The sequence below is a fragment of the Nyctereutes procyonoides genome, unplaced genomic scaffold, assembly GCF_905146905.1.
Source record: "Nyctereutes procyonoides isolate TBG_1078 unplaced genomic scaffold, NYPRO_anot_genome, whole genome shotgun sequence".
NCBI classification, from domain to species: Eukaryota; Metazoa; Chordata; class Mammalia; order Carnivora; family Canidae; genus Nyctereutes; species Nyctereutes procyonoides.
Window position 1 is genome coordinate 37,362,330 of NW_026575134.1, and position 27,667 is coordinate 37,389,996.

At 42.1% G+C, this 27,667-nt stretch overlaps 2 protein-coding genes across 2 annotated transcripts in view; one reads left to right on the top strand and one right to left on the bottom strand.

The window, feature by feature from the left end:
• The first annotated feature begins 6,334 nt into the window (after nucleotides 1–6,334).
• Nucleotides 6,335–27,667, top strand: part of LOC129494136 (glycine N-phenylacetyltransferase-like) — a 75,158-nt gene continuing 53,825 nt past the window's right edge. Inside the window, exon 1 of the mRNA XM_055300875.1 lies at nucleotides 6,335–6,580. The gene's annotated coding sequence lies outside the window, so the exon portion shown is untranslated. The remainder of the gene's footprint in view (nucleotides 6,581–27,667) is intronic.
• FAM111B (FAM111 trypsin like peptidase B) lies at nucleotides 13,358–25,587 on the bottom strand. The gene is made up of 3 exons (XM_055300873.1): nucleotides 25,358–25,587; nucleotides 23,437–23,603; nucleotides 13,358–17,128 (listed from the first exon to the last, which is right to left on the bottom strand). Exons 2-3 carry the CDS (start codon nucleotides 23,515–23,517, stop codon nucleotides 15,002–15,004), a joined length of 2,208 nt encoding a protein of 735 aa, XP_055156848.1. The 5' UTR covers nucleotides 23,518–23,603; nucleotides 25,358–25,587; the 3' UTR covers nucleotides 13,358–15,001.

Genomic DNA, 27,667 nt, shown 5'->3' on the forward strand with positions numbered 1-27,667 from the left:
AAAAAGGCAAAAAACAGAAAACCCAAATTGTATGAAAATTTCATCACTCACTGTGGTTCTCTGAGTCATTAGAGGTTTCTATGCTTCTGAGAGTGACAAGCAAGCGGTGGTAAAAATACTAAGGTTGAAAATGCCTAACAGTCTGAGCTATCTGGTTTTGGAGAGCTATCCTGGTGACCTCCCAACATTGACTAGCAACCTCCTGGTGCATTATTCCAGCAGACTTGTCAGCATTTGATAGACTTCTGAGATATTGTCTGGAAATTAAGAAGCAATCTCAACTATGAAGAGGAGTGAAGGTGTCCTTTCTTGGTTTTGTTGAAGCCCACTGCCTGCGCAGAAACCGTGGAGTAAGGGGCAGCCTGGGTGGCTCAGTGGTTTAGCGCTGCCTTCAGCCGGGGCGTGATCCTGGAGACCAGGGATGGAGTCCCACGTCGGGCTCCCTGCATGGAGCCTGCTTCTCCCTCCTCCTGTGTCTCTGCCTCTCTCTCTCTCTCTCTCTCTCTCTCTCTCTCTCTCTCATGAATAAATAAATTTTAAAATCTAAAAAAAAATTTTTGAAAAAAGAAGAAATTGTGGAGTAAGACCTATAATGACAGAATAAATCTGTCTAGTCCAGAGAATGTATTTATGCAGATATGGAGCATTTTCTGTGTCTTTCTCTTTCCTTCCCGTCTTTTCCTCCTTCCTTTCTTCCTTTTTTTTTTTTTGGAGGGTGGGGTGAGGAGCTTTTGTACATTTCAATGTATAAACAAAATAGTAGCTTAGTAGACAATAGGCTTAACAACACTTCCCAAACATGGATGTTAAGAATTTAACATTTTTTAAAGATTTTATTTATTTATTCATGAGAGACACACAGAGAAAGAAAGAGAGAGAGAGAGAGAGAGAGAGGCAGAGACACAGGCAGAAGGAGAAGCAGGCTCCATGCAGGGAGCCTGATGCAGAACTCAATCCTGGGACTCCAGGATCACGCACTGGGCAGAAGGCAGATGTTAAACCGCTGAGCCACCCAGGGGTCCCCAACATTTTCTTTCTATGAAATATTGGTGTACCAGAAGATAGTGAAAAGTTAAAATACAATATGTTCTTATCTATGGGACATCTGTGCAACTATGTAGCACTATATCACTTTTTTTTCTCAAATCTTTCCATAATTTTGTATACTTTTAATAATCCTTATTTTAAAAACATTTCTGGCTTGGTAAATTGGCTTAAAATAACAAATATTTCCTAAACCTTGAGTATATGTACAATAAAATAGATTTTGCTTGAAGGTAGTAGGAAAATACTTTTTTGGATGAAAGATTACTGTCACATTTTAAACTTCATAATCCCTACATCTTTTGTTATTGTTTTTTTCTCCAAATTTCAGACAAAATGAAGTTGTAATTTACCTTATAGAACTAGTGAGACCTAAATAAAATAAAATTCACATTGTCAAGACTAGAAATCAAAAAAGATTTAAAAGCTATCTGACCTTAAAACTTATATATGAAGTCTTCCTCTTTTTTTCTTTTGTCCACTAAAGACCAGAGTTCTTATAATTACCAGGAAACTCCTAAAAATGTAGATGTATTCCTTGTAAATGCTTAATCAAACAGATTATTTTTTCATTACTAGATTAGGTAACAGTATGAGTTTTCTTCCATACATAAAATATACCATTTTATTTCTTGCCTCTTGCTTTTATGTTGTTAAACAGTGAAGAGAATATGCACTTAACACAGTATCATTTTTATAAATAATTCCTATATTTGTTATTCTGCTATAAAAATCTGCCCTGTTATTATGTTTAAAGCTTACACTACTCTCTGAATTTTTGGAAAAAAATATATATATATTATATATATATATAATATATATATATATATAAATAACTATCATGGCTTTTCTTTTTTTAGCATGGTTTTTCATAGGTTTATATGACACTGTGGTCTATAAACATTAATTTTAATAAATCATATATATATGATTCATTTCCATTATATGTAATTCATATATTGTGTGATTAATTTTCTTGTGGGAAACAAATATCAACAATAATATGCATAGATATAATTATGCTGTGGTAACTGGTCTGTTTGGAGAATGTTTACTGTGACTCTTGAATGTGAAATCCTTGCTAGAAAATTTTAATTAGATAATGTGTTTAAAAGACATTACATAAAACATGTAAAAGTATAATCTGATCTGCAGGGATCTTTTGGTTTTGTTTGTTTGTTTTAGAGAGAAACCATGAGATCTTTCAGAGGAGGGGTAGAGAGAGAGGGATCGAGGATCTTACGCAGGTTTCATGCTTAGCACTCAGCCAGATGAGGGGCTCAACTTCAGGACCCTGAGAGAATGACCTGAGCAGAAACCAAGAGTCAGATGCTTAATGGACTGAGCCCCCCAGGGGTCCCCACAGTTTTCGCTATTAATTTTTTTGCAAGGCCTTCTTGTAGGGAAAGATTATACCATACAATGAAGAGGTTTGTTTTCCATTTTTACTTCAGAATTTATTTTATTTTATTATTTTATTATTCTTTATTTTTAAAAAAGATTTTATTTATTCATTCATGAGAGACACAAAGAGAGAGGCAGAGACAAAGGCTGAGGGAGAAGCAGGCTCTCTGCAGGGAGCCCAGTGCAGGACTGGAGACTGGTCCCAGGACCTGCAGATCATGACCTGACCCAAGGCAGATTTTCAACCACTGAGCCACCCAGGCATTCCCAGAATTTATTTTAAAAGTCATAACTGCTCTGTAAAAAAACACACAAAAACCAAAAAGTCAACAAAAATTCCAGGTTCATCATACTTAATACAAATTTATTTTTTGGTTGCCCTAACTCATTGTTAATTATTGAAATCACTGTAAATAAATAGCTGTTTCATAAACTAATATATGTGAACAAGTTAAGAATAAATTAGTGGTGATGCATAAAATTTTACTGTAATTACTTTTATAGAAATTTATAGATGGAGAGAGAGGTGTGGGATTCCTTGGCAAAGGCCAGCCAGGCTGTTTGCTTTCACTGATGGTCTACTTATATCTGTGGGTAGGAGTCAAGAGGGTGTATGGGCAAATAAGATCTGCTGGGGGACTCCCTGTTTCACCGAATACTCTCAATAACCCTGTGGGGAAGGTGTGGTCATCTTCCTCAATTCACAAATCAAAGATTTAGCAAATATTTGCCCAGAAACATTCTTGGGAGGATTTGAACTCCCATCTGAAACTATGGCTACACTCTTTCTATTGAGGTTCTATGGTTGCCTTTAATACTTAACAGCAAAAGGTACAGCAGTTCACCTCTTCCCACATACTTTTTTTTTTCACTTATGTAATCCTTTCTTCACATAAATGTGCGATTACAATTTACAAGAGCCAGTGCTGGATCCTCTAAAGGGTAAAATGTTGAGAAGAGTCCTTCCCTCAAATAGGGAAGGAAGAAAAGGCACACACATAACAGAATTTCTAACATGGTCTCATTCATTTAAAACACATGTTGATTCCTGCTTGCTGATATTGTACTGGAAATTAAGCATACGGAGTTGAATGGATATGTTTTTCACATTCATGGCCCCAGACCAGTTTAATACAACCTAATTCTAAGCACAGCACTTTCGCAGGACATATTATACATGTTTACTGTTTAGAGGTTCATAAAGCTTTACTAATTTTGCCTCAGAAAACATTTATTTTGATTTTCCGGGGAATTAGGGGAACTCTAATTCTGTTTCTCCAACCTGAAAGAGTCTGGAGAACGGAAAGAACCAGCTGATGAGTGTGAGAAATTGTTCTCAGATCTTCCCTGTGTAGACACACATTTTGCCCTGTGACTTTGCAGTTCCTCCCACCTTATTAATGTCAGGCTTAGCCATCTGATTTGTTTTAGACAGGGGAATGTATGACAGAACCAAAACTTACTGAGCTTGGCCTTGGGTGCCACTGGTTCTTTCTGATTGCCTTTCTTTGGCTTCTGCCATTGCAGTGTAAAGAACACCCTCCTGCTAGTACTGCCTTATAATGTGGGGACTCTTCAGTGCATGGAATGAGTGTCCAAATACACCAGGCACACATACTCCATAAATGAGAGTTGCTGTCATTGTTACTCTTTTTTCTTCTTTCTTTCTTTTCTTTCTCTTTCTTTCTTTCTTTCTTTCTTTCTTTCTTTCTTTCTTTCTTTCTTTCTTTCTTTCTTTCTTTCTTTTTTACTATCGTGTTACTCTGATGCATATCTACCTGTCTATGAGGCTGTGCACTGGGTCAAAAGTTGCACATGATTTCTAAGTTTGGGGGAATATTGTCAGATTACTATATAGAAAACCTGCGCTAAATTACTCTTCCACCAGCAGGACGAGGTGGTGCTCATTTCACCTTGATGTCAAAAGTGCTGAGTTGGGGGACGCCCGGTGGCTCAGTGGTTGAGGCTGCCTTGGGCTCAGGGCGTGATCCCCAGCTCCCCGTGGAGAGCCTGCTTCTCTTTCTGCCTGTGTCTCTGCCTCCCTCTCTGTGTCTCTCATGAATTAATAAATAAAATCTTAAAAAAAAAAAGTGCTGAGCAATCAGGATTCCTAAGTTCTGAGTCAGATCATAAGACTCCACATCTGGTAACGTCCCCTGCTTAATCAGCGCCTGCAGCACCCTGATTGCAAAGACTGCCAGGAGGAGGAGGAGGAGGAGGAGGAGGCCGCCTGCCTGCGGGGCTCCTCCTCTCTCCAGGAAGAGCGGTCCCCGCACAGAGGCCAGAGCGCCTGGGCCTTGGGGACGCGCAGGGGGCGCGCGGGGGAGCGGCGTCTGTCCTTCCAACTACAGAGCGGAACCCCGCGGCGGGTCCTTCCCGGGGTCCCGGCAGCTCCGGACCTGCGGGGCGGCACTGAGCCCCTAGGATGGACGTTCCCTAACCACCATCCCGGGGACCCCCTCCTGGGCCTCCCACTTCCTTCCACAGCGCGCTGTTCTACTTTGGGGCTTTCTGGCAGGGACCCTCCTTCGCATCATTGGAGGGGGTAGCGTGGGAATCTCACGTTCTTTCATCACTTGTCACCCGTTGGGGTTGTGCTTGACACACCTAGGTTTTATTTAGATTATTTATTTATTTATTTATTTATTTATTTATTTATTTATTTATTTATGAGAGAGAGAGAGAGAGAGAGAGAGAGAGAGAGAGAGAGGCAGAGACACAGGCAGAGGGAGAAACAGGCTCCATGCACCGGGAGCCCGACGCGGGACTTGATCCCGGTACTCCAGGATCGCGCCCTGGGCCAAAGGCAGGCGCCAAACCGCCGAGCCACCCAGGGATCCCCCACCTAGGTTTTATTTGATCCTCACCTTCACCCCGACGGCAGTGGGTGTGACTTTGTCCCCATTTCACAGATGAGGAAACCGGTCGATTTGCTGGGGACCACGTAACCAGTCGGAGGGAAAGAGGGATGAACCGTCGGATTTTTGGTCTTAGAGCCTTACAGCCGGTTAGGACTCTGCAGAGAGCCTTTGGGCACCGCTCAGTTACTTCATCTGCAAATCAAAGAGGTTGGCCCAGATGGGTGATTCCTCAACTTTAGTGTCTGTAAGAAATAGTTATTTATAGGACACTCTTTTAAAAACGCAGATTCTTGAAGCCGATCCACACGTTGTGGTTCAAACAGATCCGGGGTGAGGCTCGGTGAACTGCGTCTTTAAACAATCACCCGGTGAGAGACTCGGGCTTAGGTGATGCCTAAAGTCCATTAACACCGCCTGGCGGTGTCGTGCACACTTCACATATTTTAAATCACCACCACACCTCTGCGAAATGGGAGCAATTTTTATTCCTTCCCCTCCCCCCCTCGACTCTCCATTTTGTAGAGGAGAAAGCTGCTGGCCCCGCGGCTTCAGGCTCTAGGATTTGCTTCCTTTCCTCCGCGGCTTGGGTTTCTGTGACCCCGCCCCAACTGAGCACTTCCCCGCCCTGCGCTCCCCTCGTCCCGCCGCCCCCACCTGTCCCTCCGGGACCCTCTCGCGGCGCCCGCGGGGCTTCAGGACTCGGAGCTCGGGGCCGTGAGACCCCCTCCCGGGAGGGTCCCCGCCGCCGCCGCCGCCGCCGCCGGAGCCACGTCCCTAAAAACCCGGCCCAGCAGGGGCGTTTCTTACCCCCCTAGCCGGGAGCCGAATCCGGGCGCCGCCTGCAGGTGGCGCCAGAGGACGAGCCTGCGGGAAAGGAGAAGGGGCGGAGCCGGGGCTAAGATTGACATCCTTCCTGCCCAATAGCAGCACAATAGGGAGGCGCTTTGTCCAACCCTCAGCTCCGGGGGGCGGGAGAACACTGGACCCGCAGGAGACCTGTTGGGAGGGCGGAGAAGCTGCGGGGCTGGACCAGCTCGTGCTCTCGCTCTCGCTCTCGCTCTCTCTTCTCTGTCTCTCGTGCTCCTCCTGGATCCAGCTGCGGGCCCGAAGGTGCCAGAACTGAGGTTGGCTTGACCTGCTGGCGCTGCCTGGCCGCCTCTTCCGTTTAGCATTGGTCGCCTGGGCCTTGCAGGGAGTGTGGTGTAGCAGGAGGAGTACTGGGCTCCCGGGACGTGGCCGGAGGGCCGACAGCTTTGTGAGCACGTCTAAAGGTATCCTTTTGGTTACAGTTACACCTGGTATAATTTCGCGTTGCATGATTCCTTCTTTCAATTTCGGTAAACACTAAACAGGGAATGTCAGTCCCTGTGGTGGTCCAGCAGAGAAAGGATGCGTCAAATGCTGAGAGTAGAACTTAACTCCCCATTATTCAGATAGTAATTAAGAAAGAAGGCCTGTCTCCCAAAGAAGCATGTTGGGCCCTTCAATTAGCATAACAGTAAATAATCATAATACAGGACACGTTTCTCATGTTCGTATTGGATAGAAGAATATGGTCACATTCTTTTCATCAAATCTACATCTCAGCCATCTTTCTTAATCTACTTCACCAACACAAGTCCCTTCCCTTCTTCTTCTTTTTTTTTCTTCTTAAGATTTTATTTATTTTTTTCAGAGAGAGAGAGAGAGAGGCAGAGATGTAGGCAGAGGGCGAAGCAGGATCCATGCAGGGAGCCTGCCGGTGCCCGCCAGTGCAGAACTCGATTCCAGGACAGTGGGATCACACCCTGAGCCAAAGGTAGACGCTCAACCACTGTGGCACCCAGGCGTCCCCCCACCTTCCTTTCTTTTTAAAAGTCTAAGATTTCATTTTTATGTAGCCGACTTTGTCTTGTAGAAAAAGTATGAGACTTGGGATGATACAATCTTCCTTCAAAGAGACTTTACAATTCATTCTGGGAGGTGGCTGGGCTGCTATCATTAGTAATGCCCAGTCACCTTAACCTAATTTGGATTGAGGTGATTTCAAACTGACTTGTGTCCCTGTGAAGGCTGAGATATGTCTGGGACATTCTCATTTATGGGTGCAATACTTCATTTGCATTCAAGATCCTGTGTTTACCACAATCTCTATAACTTGATAGGCCTTAAGCTCTAACTCTTGTGCCTCCTCAGCTTCATGATTCTCTTCAAATGTTTGGTCAACTACTCAGCCTCTCCACAATTTGTAGGTGTCTCTCAGGTGTAATCAGTGCTAACTATAGAGCTGACCCCTTTGGGCTTCCCTCCTCACTGGAATACTGGCCCTGTACTTTCTAGCTGCTTTGGTAGAGCTTTGATGCCTTCACACAGGTGTTTCCTATTTTAAGTCTAGATTTTCTGGTTGTTCAGCGTGACCCTGTGTGTGTGTGTGTACAGTGGGAGAGTTGGTCTAAAATATCTATCTCATTATTACCAGAACTCTGAGATTGATTTTTTTTAAGATTTTTTATTTATTCATTCGTGAGAGACCCACAGAGGGAGAGAGAGAGAGAGAGAGAGAGAGAGAGAGAGAGAGAGGCAGAGACACAGGCAGAGGGAGAAACAGGCTCCATGCAGGGAGCCCGATGTGGGACTCGATCCCAGGTCTCCAGGATCATACCCTGGGCTGAAGGCGGTGCTAAACCACTGAGCCACCCGGGCTGCCCTGAAATTGATTTTTTTAATGTTACTAAACTCCAATGGCAATTGCATTTACAAATTTCCCTGTCTTGTCTGTGAAATTTAAGACATTTATTTACAAAGGGTAAGTTTCTTAAAATTGGAGTTATGATATTTGGGAAGCTTCTAAGACATAGAAAATATCAGCCCCTAAACTTGAATGACATGTTCTCTTTGCTGCTTCTCTTTTGTCTTCTGGTAGGAGAAAGATGACATTACCCTCATGCTCCATGCCTCACTGTAGAGATCCTACTACCATATATGTTATGCTTTTTTAGAGAAACAGAATATATATATATATATAGTATATATACATATGTATATACATATATGTATATAATAGAATATATATATATATACACGTATTCCCATTCTGTGGGAATGGCCCTGAGCACCACACAGCCGTGCTCTCACTCTCACTGCTGGCTGCACAATGAAGTATAAGCAAAGTGTTTGGAAGATCAGTGTTTCCCTTTCAAAAACATCAAAATGCCAAAGATTAATCTGGGAGTGTGTGAACTGCCTTCTTTAAAAGGTCATGAGAAACAGGAGTTTTTTAGAGGTAGCTATGGTGGGTGCCTAGGGAAATGGTTCTTACCAAAAGGTATGCAATGAAAGTAGGTTACAATTAGTAGTGCAGAGAAGAACTTTACAGAAGTACTGTTAATTAGAAAGCTTCTACAAGTAAGGTTTGTCAAAGCACGAAAACTGCAATACTTTGCCACAGAGATTCCATGGTGGCTATTTTTTACTTCCAGAAATCTTATTTTTACACTCTATTTAATGTAATGTTTCTCCTATCACTTTGAAGTTTTGTTTGGAGTAGATGGGGTGCGTCTGAGAACACATTCTGGTTTCCTGGGGATTTGGGGTGTTCTCTTTCTGTGTGTTTGATGTGAAGTGGTTTTTAGATGCAAGGACCTCGTGTATGGTCCCAGTGTCTGTACCCCTTGAATTATTCAGGTGCAGAACGTTCAAAACCAGGGGTTGGAGCCTCTTTAAAATAGATACGCACAGTACCTTTAATATATTTTTTCCCATTAACGAGCCTTTTTATTGTTGTGTGTGTTGTTGTTTCTTTTTAATTGAAGGTCCCTTACTGGTCCTGTTTCCAAGAGTGCCAAGACCAGGGGAAAAGGGGAGGGGAACCAGGCGGCGCAAGGAAGGGTCATCTCCACAGCATTCCGTTTATACACAGAACTAAACAGACAAGCACAGAGTTACTATTGCGGTTAGAAGTTGGCAGCATGGGAAAAGGGAGGAACAGGTGGGAACTGGGGTGTCATTAAAAAAATACAGCCCCCCCCAAACTGGGGTGCCTGGGGGGAACTTGGTCTACTTCAACCCAAGAGGAATCAGAAGATCAAAAGTGGTTTGGGAAAGCCAGAACCAGCAGAGATAGAGGGAGGAGGAAGGTTCAGGGGGCGAGGGGGCTATATATATATATCTATATATATAATTTATATATAAATATATTATATATAAAAACATATATATAGATATGTATAATAATTTAACTTATTATGGGTAATTAATTCATGTGATTATGAGTGCTGAAAAATTCCAAGATCTACAGGGTGAGTCGGCAAACTGGAGCCCCAGAAGAGCTAGTGATGAAGTTCTAGTTTGAGTCTGAAGGTCTGAGAGCCAGAAAGGCTTAAGACCCAAAAAGAGCCAATGTTTCAGTTCAAGTACAAAGGTAGGAAAAAGTCAATGTCCCAGTTCAAAGACTGTCATACGGGAAGCATACTCTGTTACTTGGGGTCTCCCAAGTAAATCTGTTCTATTCCGGCTTTCAACTGACTCATTAGGGAGTCAGTAAGGAGAGCAAACTGCTTTATTCAGTCTATCAACTTAAATGTTCATTTCATCCAAAACATCTTCACAGAAACACCTAGAGTAATGTTTAACCCAGTATCTGGTCACCCTGTGGCTGAGTCAAGTTGATACATAGCATTAACCTTCACACCAGATTTAAGCTTATTATGATCTAAGGGCAACTTACAGAATGTGTAGGAAAGAAGTTTTTTGCAAAGAGAATTTTCAGAAGTTGTGAAACCTTGCCATCAAAAACCAGGGAATTTTGTGGGAGTGGATTTTAAAGGTTAATAAAAGAGGTTGGAAAATGATTTTGCTTAGTTCTTTGAAGAGGTGAACTCCCCAGAGTTTCTGATTCAACACTCAGTTTTAGGAAAACAAAGGATTTGTCCTAAATTTCATGATGCTAATCAAAATGAGGATCAGCTAGCTATTGGCCCACAGCTATTCCAATACAACTAGAAGGCCAGACATCCCTTGATACCACCTAGGAAGTATTCTTGGAAAAAAGTACAAACTGAATAGAATCAAGCCTCTAGATCTAACCACCAGTTTACGGGAAATACACCAACTCCAGCTGCAAATTAAATGACACCACAAAGATATAATTGCAAAGTTCAGAATATAGAACATTCTAACTACTGGACAAATGTGATCCACTTTATTCAATAAATACATGTCAGGAAAAAGATAAAGGGGCAATTTACACATTAAAAGGGATTGAAGAGACTCCTACAACCAAATACAATGTATAGACTGTTGGATTCTGATTGTTCCAGAAGTAAAATAAATGAAAATTAAAGGCAAATTTATCACCTCACTGTGAAAGATGCTTTAGATTGCTCCTAGAAGTTAGGGAAAGCTATACTCTGACTGAAATTATCCTTACATTTTTGTAAGCATGTTGACTGTCCTGTATATTTTATTTTAAAAATGCTGCTTAACTTTTTGAGGGTGGCAGTGGTTACCCAGCATACTGTATACTAAAAAGGATAAATCCTTTTTACTATACATAAATCCTAAATTCCTACAGCTAGACTGTAAAAAAGAGAAAGAAATGGCCACAGAAAACAACAGACAGGAAAAAATACCCTGAAGGACAAAATCTGAGGTTTTGAAGGACAAAGGTCAAGGCAATTCCAACTGCCATGGAGCAGTGACCGACAGCTGCAGTGAGCTAATGTAAAAATGTGCTCCTTGCTGGGGCTGGCCATCCCGACAGTTCCTGCACAACCAATTTTGATCACTGCTATGGGAAAGTGACAGTTGTATTTTCCATTCTTTTTGCTGACAAGAAATTTTACTTAAAGTGGTTGGATGTAAGTGGTTGGCCATACTCCACTATAGTCAATCGGGTGTGTGAGTATGGTGAAAGGGAACGGCAGATTCATCTCGGGGCCATGAGGAGCTCCAGTTGTGATGGAAAGACATGCACATCACCCAGAATTCTGGACTCTCTTCAAGAGTGGATAAGTATGCTTCATATGTGGAAAGAAGCATGTGTAGAGACACCAGGGAGGCTAGATAGTGAGACTGGGATTGATACGACTAGTTCATCCAAAATCCATTTTCCCTTTATTCCAAAGTAATAGAATTTAGGCTGGGCGTCTGGTCATCCAGAATAAACACTACATTTCATAGCCCAATTTTCAGTTAAGTGAGCTACGTAACCAAGTGGTAGACAATGAGTACCAGCAGCTGTGATATATGCAGTTTCTATACGGTGCTCTTAAGAGGAAGAGGTATACTCCCCTTTTGCACATATTCCTTTTACTCCTGGCTATGGTTTGGCTGGAGGTGTGTTGGCTGGAGGTGTAGTAGCCATCTTGGACCGGACTGAGAAAACCTAATACCATGACACCCTGGAACTCCCACAACCACAGAGAGCTATATCTTTAAGCTACTTTCTTTTTTTAAAAAAAAAGATTTTATTTATTTATTCATGACAGACACAGAGACAGAGAGAGGCAGAGACACAGGCAGAGGGAGAAGCAGGCTCCACATAGGGAGCCCAACATGGGACTCGACCCCAGGTCTCCAGGATCACACCTCAGGCTGAAGACGACACTAAACCCCTGGGCCACCGGGGCTGCCCTCTTTAAGCTACTTTCTAATAGACATACAGATCTAGAGTTTCTGAACTGAGAATTTCTTTGAGTGAAATTTATGGCTTTTGTACAACCCAGAGACTATCACATATCTGGATAGTCCAATCAATGGCTAGTTGGTAAGGAGACTGTATCAAAGATCTATGCAGGTGAGGGAGATTCAACTGAAGTGATTAACTTCTAGAACATTTTTTTTTTAAGATTTATTTATTTGTGAGGTAGGAAGGGACAGAAGGAGAGAATTTTTCAAGCTGACTCCATGCTGAGTGCAGAGCTGGATGCAGGGCTCAATCCCATGACCCATGAGATCATGACCCAAACTGAAACCAAGAGTTTGATGCTTAGCCCAAAAATGAGCCACCCAGGCATCCCTAGAACATCTTTAGAATGACAAAAAAGCAGTGGGAGGGATTCAAGGGGCCAACACTGGAATGGTGTTCAAGAACATACCCTTTCAGCTGCAAACCAGGAATCAGGAAGCTGGATGGGGAAGCTGTTACAATGCCTCGCCACACTATTAAAGTGAATGAACAGACACTGCGATACAGAGTTTGGCTGCTGCTAGTGCTTGCAATCACTCCTTGATACACATGAAGCTAAGGATAGACATTTACCATGGTGAACACTATTGTCTCTAGACACTCATTTTTCTTTAACATTGTTTGCTAGAAGATGGAGAAAACAGATCATCTCCATCTTAGTTCTGTCTTCCAATAAGAGGCAAGTGCATCTATTTCGAGGAATCTGATTTACAATCTTAGGTGCAAATTAGAAATTTCTTTACTTTCTTCAAATTTTTATTTAAACTCTAGTTAACATATAGTATAATATTGTTTTCAGGAGTAAAGTTTAGTGACCATCACTTACCTACAACACTCAGTGCTCAACAAGACCAGTGCTCTCCTCCATACTCATCACCCATTTAGTCCATGCTCCTCCCATGTCCCTCCACCAACCCTCAGTTTATTCCCTATCCTAAAGAGTCTCTTCTGGTTTGTTTCCCTTTCTCTTCTTTCCCCCTCCACCTTCCCAAATGTCCATCTGCTTTGTTTCTTAAATTCCACATGACTGAAAGCATACGGTATCTTTCTCTGACTGATTTATTTTGCTTAGTATAATACCCTCTAGCTCCATCCATGTTGCTGCAAATGGCAATATTTCATTCCTTTTGATGGCTGAATAATATTTATATATATGTATATGTATATATATGTATGTGTATATATATATATATGTATATGTACCACATCTTTATCCATTCATCAGTTGATGAACATTTAGGCTCTTTCCATAGTTTGGCTACTGTTGACAATGCTTCTATAAACATTGAGGTATATGTGACACTTTAAATCTGTATTTTTGTATCCTTTAGGTAAATATCTAGTAGTGCAATTGCTGGATCATAGAATACTTCTGTTTTTCTTTTTTTTAAGATTTTATTTATTCATGAGACAGAGAGAGAGAGAGAGAGAGAGAGAGAAAGAGAGGCGGAGACACAGGCAGAGGGAGAAGCAGGCTCCATGCAGGGAGCCCGATGTGGGACTCGATCCCGGGTCTCCAGGAACACGCACTGGGCTGAAGGCGGCGCTAAACCTCCGAACCACCCAGGCTGCCCAGAATGCTTCTGTTTTTAACTTGTTGAGGAAACTTCACACTGTTACCCAGAGTGGCTACATTAGTTTTCATTCTCATCAACAGTGTAAGAGGGTTCCCCTTTCTCTGCATCCTCTCTGATGTTTGTTGTTTCTTCTGTTGTTAATTTTAGCCATTCTGACAGGTGTGAGGTGGTATCTTATTGCAGTTTTGATTTCGATTTCCCTGATGATGAGTGATGTTGAGCATCTTTCCATGTATCTATTGGTCATTTGGGATGTCTTCTCTGGAAAAATGTCTATTCATGACTTCTGATCGTTTCTTAATTTGATTATTTGTTTTTTGGGTGTTGAGTTTGATAAGTACTTTGTTGATTTTGGATACTAACCCTTCTTCTGATATGTCATTGGCAAATATCTTTTCTTATCCCATAGGCTGCCTTTTAGTCTTGTTGATTGTTTCCTTTACTGTGCAGAAGTCTTTTTATCTTGATGAGGTCCCAATATTTCATTTTTGCTTTTGTTTCTCTTGCCTCTGGTGACACATCCAATAAGAAGTTACTATGCCCAAGGTCAAAGAGGTTGCTGCCTGTGTTCTCCCCTAGGATATTTATGGTTTCCTGTCTCACATTTAGGTCTTTCATCAATTTTGAATTTATTTTTGTGTATGGTGTAAGAGAGTGGTACAGTTTCATTCTTTTGCATCTCATCGTTCAGCTTTCCCAACACCATATGTTGAATAGACTGCCTTCTTTCAATTGGATATTCTTTCCTATTTTGTCAAAAATTAGTTGACCTTATAGTTATAGGTCAATCTCTGGGTTCTCTCTTCTGTTCCATTGATCTATGTGTCTGTTTTGTGTCAATACATACTGTCTTCATGATAACAGCTTTGTAATATAGCTTGATGGCTGATATGCTTAGTTTTTAGTGGTATAGACTCTGAATATGAGAGGTCAGGAATGAAGACTGAGGAAAGCACACTTCTACATTCCAGAGAATGACAAAACTAGAGGAAAGAACAGAAAATCTGAGATTTTCATGTGTCATTTGCAATAGAGGCTGATTTACAGGTGGCACAAAAGGGAAAAACTTAAGATTATCAAAGAATTATTTACTTCACTCTAAAGGTGTATGTCGCCATTATTTTTTAATTCAGGGAACATAGGGCACTTCACTAGTTAGGAAGATGGTGTGGATATATCATCCGAGGCATTAGAATTGGCAAATACCAAATACTGTGTATGTATATAACAGAGCTAAATAGTTTAAGTTGAGGCTTGAGATTGTTTCAATTAAAAAAAAAACAATAGGAAAATATATCAGAATCTACTTGAACTCTTATATATGTTTTGCACACCCAAGTGATTCTCTAAAGATTTCTAATTAAAGAGGAATATTCACTCTACTTTAAGGAAACAGCCCCAAATACTCTAAATTATTGGCATATTTTCTGGAACAAAAAATCTTTTCTCTAATGTTCCATGGGTTCAATCTGATGTTCTTGAAGTGACAACTCTTGTATGGTATAGTCCTTGGTGCAGTTCTCAGTTTTATCTTCCATTAAGAATTGATAGAAGCTCTCGTTTTTCTGTTTAATATCACAAAGAATTGAATTCATCAAATAGCCAAATTCAATAAGGGCATGGACTTTCTCTCCACGTTTGTAAAAATGCCCAATGGTATGCATAGCAACCAATTTGCCTGATGCACTAAATACTGGGGAGCCAGAGGATCCACTAGAAAAACAGGTATCATAACTAAGTGTGTCAGTGCTCCAAGCTTCTGGTAGGAAACTTCTCTGGGTAAACATGGGGAAAACATTGTAAGTAACAGCATCGGATCCTACCATCTCATCTTGGAGTTGTTCTGCATACCTCTCCATCCGCTGATTTATTGGAATCACAGCACAACCATCTATTTTCTTGACCTGGCCTTCTGGGTGACCAATTATATAAATCAAATCACTGGACGGTTGAGAGGAAATTTGTCTAAACAGGCCTGGAGGAAATCCATTTTGATGTTGGCTTAGCTTTAAAATGGCATAATCTAGATTTCCATCAGATACTCCAAACCATGGATCAATGGCATACCAATCTTGATTATCAAGGAAGAACCTTTTATGACTGAAAGTTACCTTTGCACGTTGGCTTATTATCTCTGGCCACAAATTTAGATCTGTGCATTCTCCCACTATGTGATTGATTACATGTCGACAGGTGAAAATATAATCATGATTGAAGACAAAGCAAGTAGCAGTCCCCATGTTTCCATTATTATACCACATCATGAACCCAACTGACTTACTAAGATGAATAAGGTCTTCGCAGGTTGCAACTGAAGTAGAATTTTCAGTCACTTTTGCAAAGTACTTTTTATATATGTTGAATTGTTGAGATGCTGGCACTTTGGTTTTGTTCTGCTCATCCCGAAAATAGTTTCTCATCCAATGTGCCTCTTCATTAAAATTTGGATACTGATCCATTATAACTTTGCTCAACACTTGGCAATTCTTTAGCCAGACGTTAGTTGCCGTCTTCTGGATAGTTTGATTAATAACATGCTGCATACCCACATGGGGCCTTTGCCCATGTCTTGAGCTGCTCCTCCTGTATTTTCTCTTCACACTATTAGTGTAATAATCCCTAATTCTGAAAATTGTGCGTCGTTTTTTACGTTCAATATCATGCCCCAGACTCTGAAGTGAGACAGTTTCTTCTTTCTTGGATTCTACATCTTCGGTTTCCCCATCTGTCTCTGGTTTGTGTTCTATGATCTCAGACTGTAGCTGTTCACAGGGATTGATCTCATCAGTGGCACTTTCACTCTCCTGTTTAATTTTTTTATGGGCACCTTCCCTGACATTTCGTTTCTTAAAAATGTCCATCTCTAAGGTTTTTCCAGATACTTCATCCACCAGGGACTGTTTCCCATGAATTTTCTGATGATCTTCCATTACTTTCCATTCAAATTCGTCGAGGTCAGACCGAAATCGGCCATCCTTGCTTAGAGCTTCTTTGATAGTCTCACCCTTTAAAGCATAGACACAAACTGTACTTCCTCTTTCATGCAGTTCCTTGATCTTCAGAATCTTTTTTATACTCTTTCCAACAGCAACCACATGAAAAAGAATGCATTCCATGTTTGGATTTTCACATTGGCGGAACATCTGGTCATCTTCCTGGTTACACTTTCTTTGACCAAATGTTATTTTAAAATGGGAATCTCTAGGTAGGCACTTGAGAGGCATTCCTAAATTTACATATCCATCTATTGTCTTTTCTTCATAAACAAGGATGTTTTTATTGAGATGATTCTGCATCCTTTCTTTGAAATTGTCATTAGCTTTCAGGGCAGAGTAGATACTCTCAGTGTGTTTACCATGTGCTGTAAACACACTACGGTCTGACTTCCTGACATTTTCATTCAAGGTAAAAGTAAAAGAACATTTTTTACTGGTCCCCAAGTCTGGCTTCTGAATTTCCATAGATGCTTCATGCTTGACTTCACTTTTAAGCTTAATGGTCTTGCTCCACTCTTTAATGTCAGATAGAGAATGAGCAGCAGGTGTGCCAGGACGTGTCTGCTCCATGACAACATCCTTAAAAAAGGAAAGATTATGAACTTAGTAAGAATCACCTTTACTAATAATGTTTCATGTTTCTCTCATTATAGAACTAATAGATACCATGTAGAAGAATTAGATAATATCACAGATAATGAATAATGGAGAAAAAATACCAATCATTATTCCATCATCAGAGATAACCATTTTGCATGTTGTTTTATTTGAGTCTATAATTTTTATGCAGATACAAATCTTACGTTCCTTAAATTGTGCTAAGCTGCAAGAATTTACTCTTCATTAAGCAATCTGCCATCGACTGACATGTCATGAAACATGCATATTTAATGACATTACATGCCATCAAACAACGTCTGAAAACATCGTTTGAGGGGCCACAGCATATTTCACTGTACAATAATTTCTAATTCATTCTTCTGTTGATGGATATTTAGATTGTTTCCAGTTTTTAACTACTCTCAATATGACAAACATTTTCATACACAAAACATTCTGTCTGAACATCTGAACATTTCCCTAAGGGAGATTTTGAGCTGTAGAAATTCTGAGACTAAGGTTATAATATACTTCACAACATCTATGCTGCCAAACTGCTTTTCAGAAAAATTACACTGATTCATCCTTCTCCTTCTCCCCTTGCTTCCCAAAGAGGCCAAACTTATGGTTGACTCCTCCAAAGGATTTTAGGACTGTTATTTCAATTGTCTTCCAATTGATAAGTAAATGCCATTTAATTTGACTCTTTTTAAAGATTTTACTTATTTATCCATGAGAGACAGACAGAGAGAGGCAGAGACATAGGCAAGGGAGAAGCAGGCTCCCTGTGGGGAGCCCAATGAGGGACTCGATCCCAGGACCCCTGGATCATGGCTCAGGGCAAATGCTTAACCACTGCACCACCCAAGTGCCCCTCATTTGACTGCTTTTAAAATCTGCATTACTTACTAGTAAGGCTGGACTTATTTAATGTACTTCTCAGACATTTGAAACTCACCTTTCAAAAATTCCCCCTAATGATCTGTTTAGTTTCTAATCTGTACACGTTTCAATAGTACTAAGGAAATACATGATACACTAAAATGATTGATAAATGCTGGTTTGAGATAGATATACAAGTACATATACATGGTCATATACAAATAAATAGACCTTTTCAAAAACATATACACATACAACCAATTGTCAACAGTCTGGGAAAAATGATTGATAATCTGATGGGAACAGGAATTGAAACCAAGGACATAAGTGAATTACATGACACCATAGGACTTAGTAGAATTTGGATGGGAATTTTTGTGGATTCTCAAGCCTCAGACCTACTCCATATGAACAGAGGAATAAAGCTGGAGAGAGTAAGCTCAGGAGGGACAGAGGGGCTTGGTTTGCTTAGGAGGCCAATGAAATTGAATGAGCTTTGGTTTTAGGCACAGTGAGTTTCCTCCTCTCATTATGTTTTCCTTTTCCTTCACATTTTAAGCTACTACTTCTTGTCAAAATTTGTATCTGCAGCAATGTCCTCTCATTTGAGTTCCAGATATTAATACTGTGTTGGATCATCAGCATCTACTCCTGGATACATCAGGGACATTTCACCCTGAACACTTTCCAAAATGTTGTAGTAAAGCTTACTCTCAATCTTTCCCTTATTCCTGGGTTTCTTGAGTCTTGAGCTGGGTTAATGGTGTCACCACCCACCTGAACTTCCAGGCTAGCACTCTGCGAACCACCCTTAGCTTCTTCCTTTATTTTACCTCTTACATGCCATTTAAAAAAATATATACTTGAAATATATGATTCATGCAAAAGCAGCGTATGACATCTCCTAATAAACATCTCTATATCAACCTCCCAGATAAGAAAACAGCATATTACAATTTATAAGTGACTCTTCTTTTATCTTATATATATCTCTCTCTTTCTGATAGGCAAACACTCATCCTGAATTTGTTTTAAACTAATTCTTGCTTTACATTTCTTTAGGGACGTACACATATGTTGTTAAAATATAAGTACTGCACTGTATGTATGTGGTTTGTTTTGATATTATGGAAAGGCATCCTGTTAAGTCCGTTTTGTGATTTGTTTCACTACTTTTCTGAGATTGATTCTAACTGATGGAGTCCTACATTCATGTCTACAGTTAGAGAGAATCCACTGAAGCCATTAAATGTTGATGCATATTTGTTTCCTGGTTTCTTCCTATTAAAAACGTGGTACCTTCCTGCTGTGAATATCCTTGAATATGTTTCCTGCTGCACTTGTGCAAGAGTGTCTCTCTCAGGGGTAGGAATGGGACTGCTCACTTTCAGGGTCTCTGAATACTTGACTTTATTAAAATTGCCATTATTTACAGAATGGTTGTACCACCTTGCACGTCCACCAGTGGGCAATAAAGTTCTCATTACATGTACATCCTCATCAAAAGTTAATATTGCCCAGCTGTCTACGTTTGCCAATCTTGTGGGTATGGAATGGCATCTTTTTAAATTAGTAATTACTAATGGGAGTTTCATGCTTCTGTCTGTTCATGTCTCTTGCCCATTTTTCTATAGGACTATTTTCCTTTTCATTATTGAAGCTCCTTTTATATTCTAGATGCAAGTTATTTATCATTATGTGTTAAATATACTGAGTATCTGGCTTGCTTTTTCATTCTTATTAGGTGTCATTCAAGATTGGAAATCCTTAGTTTTATATTGTCGCATTTATTCATCATTCTATTCTATGTCATAAGGTTACCTTGGTAGAATGAATCTATTTCTTCTTCTTCTTTTTTAAAGATTTTATTTATTTATTGAGAGAGAGAGAGAGATATCAGGAGAGCAGTGGCAGGGGAGAGGGAGAAGCAGGCTCCCCACTGAGCAGGGAGCCTGACACAGGTCTCCATCTGAGGCCATGATCATGACCTGAGCTAAAAGGCAGGCCCTTAACCAGCTGAACTACACAGGTGCCCCAATTAATCTATTTCTTTTCCAAAAAATTGTAAAGGCTTGCTTCTCCCATTCAATTCTTTAATCTGAAATTATTTTTGTATATAGCCTGAGGGGGGCTTCAGTTTTTAAAAAAGTTTTCCTACAGAGATAAATAGTTATTCCAACACTAATACCGAATTGTTCATCCTTTCTCCACTGACCTTAATCGCCAGTTTTGCCATATGAGAGTACGGATTGAACTGTACACCCCCCATCCCAAAGTTATATGTGGAAGACCTAACCCCCAGCACCTCAGAATGTGACTTTTTTGTAAAGAGGGTTGTTGTAGCTCTAATTAGTTCAGATGAAGTCATACTGAGTGGGGGGGACTCTAATCCAGTATGACTCAGGTCCTTATAAAGAGGGGAACCTGGGAGAGAGACACAGACATACATTCAGGGAAGACCATATGAAGAGACCCATGAGAAAGATGGCCACCCCCAAGCCAAGAAGAGAGGTCTCTGATCCTTCCCTCACAGCCTTCACAGACCCTACTGACACCTTGACCTTGGGCTCTGAAACTCAAAAACCATGAGACAGTACATGTATGATGTTAAAGCCACCCAATTTGTGGTATGTTGTTACAGCAACCCTGACAAACCAATACAAAGATATTTTCATATATTTTATGGTTTGTCTCTCTGCTCTCTTCCATTGGTACAGTTTTCTCTATCTGGTGAAATACTGTCTTAATTACTACACCCCTCTAATAAGCATTCATATCTGATAGGAAAAATTCCTCACTTTACCCTCTATCCTCATAAATGTCTTGGCTGTTGGTCCTTTGTTCTTCCATTAACTTTTAGTCTTCTTGTTAAGTCCCACAAAAAATACCATACTTCTGAGATTGTATTAAACCAGTACATAAATTTAAGAAGGACTGACATCTGAAGAATGCTGAGCTTTCCTATTTGTGAATATCTTACAGGTCGACATTAATATAGGTCTCCTTTCATTGTCTTACAATAAAAGTTTATAATTTTTATCCAGAAGGATTTACAAATTGTTTCTTATATTTACTCATAGGTAACTGATGAAGATATGCCCTTACTGTGAGTGAGGGTCTGAATTATTCACACTTTCATTATTTAACTTTAAGTTGAACTGAAATTGAAATAGCCACATGTAGCTGGTGGCTACCGTAGTGAACAGTGTAGCCCTTTGCATTTTAAGATGAATAACTTAGCTTAATGTTTAAATTAAATCTCATCCTTAAAAACACAAGGCTAGGAATGCCTGGGTGGCTCAGTGGTTGAGCATCTGCTTTCGGCTCAGGGAGTGATCCAGGGATCCTGGGTCAAGTCCCATGTTGGACTCCCCACAGGGAGCCTGCTTCTCTCTCTGCCTATGTCTCTGCCTTCCTCTCTGTCTCTCATGAATAAATAAACTCTTTTTAAAAAAAAAAAACCACAAGGCTAAAACCTATACACACTTCTTCTCATACAGCATAAAACCCAAGTTTTTTTTTTTTTAAATTTTTATTTATTTATGATAGTCACAGAGAGAGAGAGAGAGAGAGAGAGGCAGAGACACAGGCAGAGGGAGAAGCAGGCTCCATGCACCGGGAGCCCGATGTGGGATTCGATCCCTGGTCTCCAGGATCGCGCCCTGGGCCAAAGGCAGGCGCCAAACCGCTGTGCCACCCAGGGATCCCAAAACCCAAGTTTTTAAGCAAGGAGTTCAAGGATATAACGAATAGTGCAGCTGTCTTCCAAAACAGCATGTACAAAAATGAATTAATGCCCGTTCAGGAACAGGCCTTGCTTCCTCTCAGTCACATGGTTTTGTACAGGAATAGTGGAACTACTTAGCTTGGGAAAGTGACATGCCAAAGGAAGTTTTCTCAGGGGACCAGGAAGGACTCCATGGGAATGACAGCAGATGCAGGCATGCACTCTGATATTACTGAACTTCTGTTGTCACTATGCAGAAAGCCAGTCAGGACAACATGAGAGGCAGAGTATAGAGAAGGGAAACAAACAAATCCTTGAAACAACTGCCTGCTGCTGCATTAAAGCTCAGCTGAGCTCTGCATGTTTCTGACATATGAACCATGAATCCATTTTATTTCTCAAGGGTTAAAAATTTCCAATTTGGAATCACTATTATATAAGCTAAAGAAATATTCACCATATAAAATGTCCAAGGAGAAGAATACTTCAGATCAGTGTTTCTCTAGCTTTAATGTGCCTATGAATCATCTGGGGTTGGGGTCTTGTTAGAATGCAGATCACAGAGAGAGCTCACAAGCCCTCAGGCAAGACTAATGCTGCTGGTGTGTGTGGACTACACTTGGAGTAGCAAGGCCAGAGAGGTCCTGAGTCTAGAGCAGCATTGTCCAATGGAGCTCTCTGCAATGATGGAAATGTTCTCTACCTGTTTGTCCACTATGGTGGCCATTACCCACATGAGGCTAGGAAACACTTGAAATGTGGCTAGTGATTAGAAGAAATTAATTTTATATTTTATTTAATTTTAATTCAAGGAATCCAATTCATTATTTCACCATTGGATGATGTTTTCCTGATAGGAGCTCTCATTGAAATAAAGCCTACTGTAATCTTCTCCCAAACTATCTTTCCAGCTTTATTAACCTACCATGTTCTTAAATTCTTACACACCGTCAAGCCTAGCTATACTGCTCCCACATATATTTTATGTGTGTATGACTTGACTCACACTATTCCTTCATACTGGATACATTTCCTTGGTGCAATTCTATTCATCCTGTAAGATCTTTGTCAGATGATACTGCCTTAATTTCTTGAGTGTAAATGAAGCATTCTTCTGGCTGTACTCCAAAACACTTGTTTGTATCCTGATTTGGTAGTATCACTTTGCATATTTTGTATTGGCCAAACCCAACTCTGAAGTCCAACTGCCTGGATTCAAATCCTCAACTGAAGTTCATAATTTTTTGCAACTTTAAGAAAGGTGGGTTTCAGTTTCTTCATTTTAAAAATAGGGATGACAACAATATCTATTGTTTTATTAAGTGTCAGAGGAGCTAATCCATAGGAAGTTGCAAGAATAATTTCAGGTACACACTAATTTCCTGGTAAGCAGTAACTGTATTATTTTTGCCTGTCTGTCCTATATATCGAGCACCTACACTATTTGTTAGCCACATTGTTGTCTAACAAGGCCCACTTTGCACTGCTAATCTGTACACTATCATTTGGTTTTGCACAAGCACTTCTAGATGTGATCTCCCCAAACGTATTTTCTACAACACAGAGGAAGGTTCTATAAGTGCCATTCAATACGAGTTTATCTCCTTCCACGATCCTAATACTGTGTCATGGTTAGAGTATGCTGCTCTAACAATGAGTTGTTAAAATGTAGACCTACCTCTGGATCTTCAGGGCTGGTACTCTGGCCATATTCTGCAGTAGTGAATGCCTTGTTATCTTCAGGTTTCTTGGAATTCATGATGACTTCTAAGAAACTATGACTCACTTCCACGACTGCCCAACTTAGAGAAGCAAGGATTGGATTTACTCTCGTTCTTGCAATGGCTGAAACAAACGGAAGATGGATCTTTGAAACAACTTTGAAACACTGGGCCTTAGGCAGTGCAGAACAGTGATCTCCCACCACCCTCCCCAAGAGAGAGAAATCAAATGAAGTAATCCTTCTGAACCTCTAGCTTTCCTGCTGGGGAGTGTTTACAGACTAAATCTTAGGGAAGGGAGACAGCAGAGCCTGGAAGTTTCCTTGAGTTGAGAAGATAAGCTCAGGGCCATGGGAAGCCTAAGTGGCCAGAGTTTGTGGGGAGACTATTGGAGAGGAGAGAGCTACAGCTACACACAGAATCAGAGATCTGCAGTGGGAAGCTCTTGAAATTTCAGCCCAATATAGATCAGTCCATGCATGTGAGGAAGCTACTGGAAGCCAGGGGTAGAACCACCTAAAGGAAAAAGTGGGACAATTCTGAGGGTCATACAGGCCTGAGAACAGTTTCTACTCCCAAAAGCCAAACTAGAAAACTTCATCACCCATGAGGTAGCAGGGAAGTATTCAGCAAGGTCCCATCTCCATAGTGGGACAAAAGTAGCCCTAGACTGAAGGCTGCTGAGTTCCCACCTGAGGACGTTTAATGACAACACTTGCAAGGATGAAACTGCTTCCAAGAAATGTAATTGAGCACTGGAGCAAAGCTTCAGAATACCGATGAGAGTATAAACATTTCTGGCACCTCAAAATGTGGAATTCACAAAGCCTGATGTCCAAGACAACATTACCAGGCATGAAAAACAGAGAACAGGACCCGTAACGAAGAAAGAAACTGAGGAACAGAAACAGATCCAGAAGGGACACAGGTGACCGAACTAGTAGGAAAGGACATTAAAACAGTTATCATCTTGAATCTCTAGCCAAATGTAACAGGGACCAGATTTACCCTCCACACTGAAAATGAAACAAGACAAAATGGACAAAATACATGTAAGGATGATTTGCAAGAACTGGCCATCATGCAATTAAGGACAGCGACAAATAAGACAGCCCCTGTGAATACTGCAGGTGACTGCTTGAGGGGCCCAGCCAGGCCAAGCTGCAAGAGGGCAGGAAAGCTGAGCCAGCTGGAGTCCCTGAGCCGAAGACAGAGAGGGAGGGGGCAGCAGTCACAGGGCACAGAAGGGAATGGACCTGTCTCCCTACCCCCCCCAACACACAGAGAAGTCCAGCTGCATGAAGAGGGTTCCTCTCAGATATTCTAAAGGCAAGGGAGCAGAGCAGCAATGGAAGAAAGTCCCTAAGGCCAGGAGAGAACCGCCCCCAAATATCAAACCGTCTCCTGACAGCCCTGCTGGGGATCTGGGGTTCCTCATTTGTAAATGAAGGAGTTTGGTGTGGATCAAACTTTCACTGTTCCTAAGAATTACCCCTCTGCGCTTGTTAAAAAGGAAGATACGGGATCCCACCCTGAAAGATCACGATTCAGTGACTCAGGGCTGTAGGCATGAAATTTCCCCGCCCGCTCGCCGGCTGGAAGGCGCCCCATCCCCCGCCCCCGCCCGTGTTCTCCAGATGCCCCCCCCACCACACACACACACAGGGGACCTGAAACAGCTTCCTCGCTGATCTCTTTCTAGGAGGAAACCTCTCGATCTTGGAGGCTGCGGGGCGGGTGAGGGGGTTCCCACCTCGGGAGGCTGGGCATCCCCTCCTCCCAGAACCTCCTGGCTCAGGACCCAGGTCCTCCTGCCTAGTGCTGTCAACAGGCACCCCCGAGAGCTGCAGGTCCGGCGAGGACCCGAGCACCACTCACAGATGCGGAGGTGCGTCCTCGGTGCCGGTGACCGCTGCCAGGGACTCGGAAGGGCTGCGAAGGCCGGGTCCGCGGGCTCTCTGCCCGCCCCTTCTCCCGAGAAAGTGGAACCGTAGGGCCCGAGTTCCCGCCGGCCCAGGGCAGCGAGGGGGCGGTGTCTGCGCTCATTGGCCAGGAGCGCAACCTCTTCGGGTGCCACTGGCGGCCTCCGGGCAACGAGGGGTGGACCCTTCCCCGGGCCGGCGCCCCCCCCCCCCCGGGGGTTCCCGGAAATGGAAGCCGCTTGCAAGGCCTCTGATGCTGCTCGGTCTTGCCCGCGCCCCGCCTCCTGCACCCCAGGGTCCGCGTCCCGCCCCGGAACCGACGGCGCAGCCTCAGCCCTCCTGCCCCGGCGCCCCTGCAGCTCCGCAGTCGGGCGGGAGTGAGGGTGGGCTGGCAGGTGGGCGCCGGGGCCTCCGGAACTAGGGCGCCCCGGCCACCTGCGGGTGGTTCCCGCAGAACCTCCCAGTGTTAGGACTTCTAGGGGGCTCGGCGCCCCCAGCAGAGGAACCGGCCTCGCGGCGAGGCTGATGCACACCCTCAGGCCCTATCTGAACCCCGGAGGGCTGAGCTCTCCCTCAATCCCTGCCTGGGACTCGGGGTTCTGAGCAGCCTCCTGTCAGCGACGACCTCTTGGAGGGAGGTCGCCCGGCGGCCTCAGGGACCCGGGGCTGCTCGGTCTCTCTAGCTCATCCCCTAGGCCCAGCGGGGGGCTGTTTGGTAGTTGCCTTATTTGGGTCTCCTTTGTTCTTCGCGGCGGCTCCTAGAGTTAGGATTGATTTTTGCCCCCATTTCACAGATTAGGAATCAGGATGATTTGCCTACACCCATGGGGCGAGTGTGTCCTCGACTTGAATCTCAAAGTCTCATAAAGCTTCTCCGTCTGGGGCTCTAGGCTCCCTATCTGTCACTTAGAGCCGTCTGCCCCTCTGTGATTCCCCTTCCATTCCTGTCCTAACGTGTCACTTGAGCAGCTTTGCAAACCGCGGAAACTCAGACCAGTGCTTCGCAAAGTTTACGATGCATCAAAGAATCCCCAGTTCAGCTTGTCCAACACATTTCTGAGCTGCATCTGCAGGGAGCGCGACTCCATCAGGCTGGAGTGTGCCTGGGAGCTTACCTTCCTCAGGAGGTGATGCCAGTGCTGCTGGTGGCCGGCTTTAAAGCCAGTGTTATTTCTGTTCATGTCTTTTGCCCATTTCGTGATCAGGTTGTTTGTTTCTTTGCTGTTGAGTTTAATAAGTTCTCTATAGATCTTGGATACTAGTCCTTTATCTGATAGGTCATTTGCAAATATCTTCTCCCATTCTGTAGGTTGTCTTTTAGTTTTGTTGACTGTATCCTTTGCTGTGCAAAAGCTCTTTATCTTGATGAAGTCCCAATCGTTCATTTCTGCTTTTGTTTCCCTTGCCTTCATAGATGTATCCTGCAAAAAGTTGCTGTGGCCAAGTTCAAAAAGGGTGTTGCCTGTGTTCTCCTCTAGAATTTTGATGGATTCTTGTCTCACATTTAGATCTTTCATCCATTTTGAGTTTATCTTTGTGTCTGGTGTAAGAGATTGGTCTAGTTTCATTCTTTTGCATGTGGATGTCCAATTTTCCCAGCACCATTTATTGAAGAGATTGTCCTTTTTCCAGTGGATAGTCTTTCCTGCTTTGTCGAATATTAGTTGAACATAGAGTTGAGGGCCCATTTCTGGATTCTCTATTCTGTTCCATTAATCTATGTGTCTGTTTTTGTGCCAGTACCACACTGTCTTGATGACCACAGCTTTGTAGTACAACCTGAAATCTGGCATTGTGATGTCTCCAGCTCTGGTTTTCTTTTTCAATATTTCCCTGGCTATTCGGGGCCTTTTCTGATTCCGCACAAATCTTAAGATTATTCGTTCCAACTCTCTGAAAAAAGTGCATAGTATTTTGATAGTGATTGCATTGAACGTGTAAATTGCCCTGGGTAGCATTGGCATTTTTACAATATTAATTCTTCCAATTCATGAGCATGGAATATTTGTCCATCTCTTTGTGTCTTCTTCAATTTCTTTCAGAAGTGTTCTGTAGTTTTTAGGATATAGATCAAAAATTCACCAAAAATATTTCACCAAAGAAGACATACACATGGCCAACGCATCACTTGCCATCAGGGAAATACAGATCAAAACCACAATGAAAAAAAAAAAAAAAACCACAAGGAGATACCACCTCACACCAGTCAGAATGGGGAAAATTAACAAGACAGAAAACAACAAGTGTTGGAGAGGATGTGGAGAAA

Bases quoted from the DNA above. Each gene is read 5' to 3' on its own strand.
- FAM111B (XM_055300873.1), bottom strand. From the start codon at position 23,517: ATGAATTCCAAGAAACCTGAAGATAACAAGGCATTCACTACTGCAGAA. The intron at 17,129-23,436 runs GTAGGTCTACAT...TCCTTTTTTAAG, and splicing joins CCAGCCCTGAAGATCCAGAG to GATGTTGTCATGGAGCAGAC.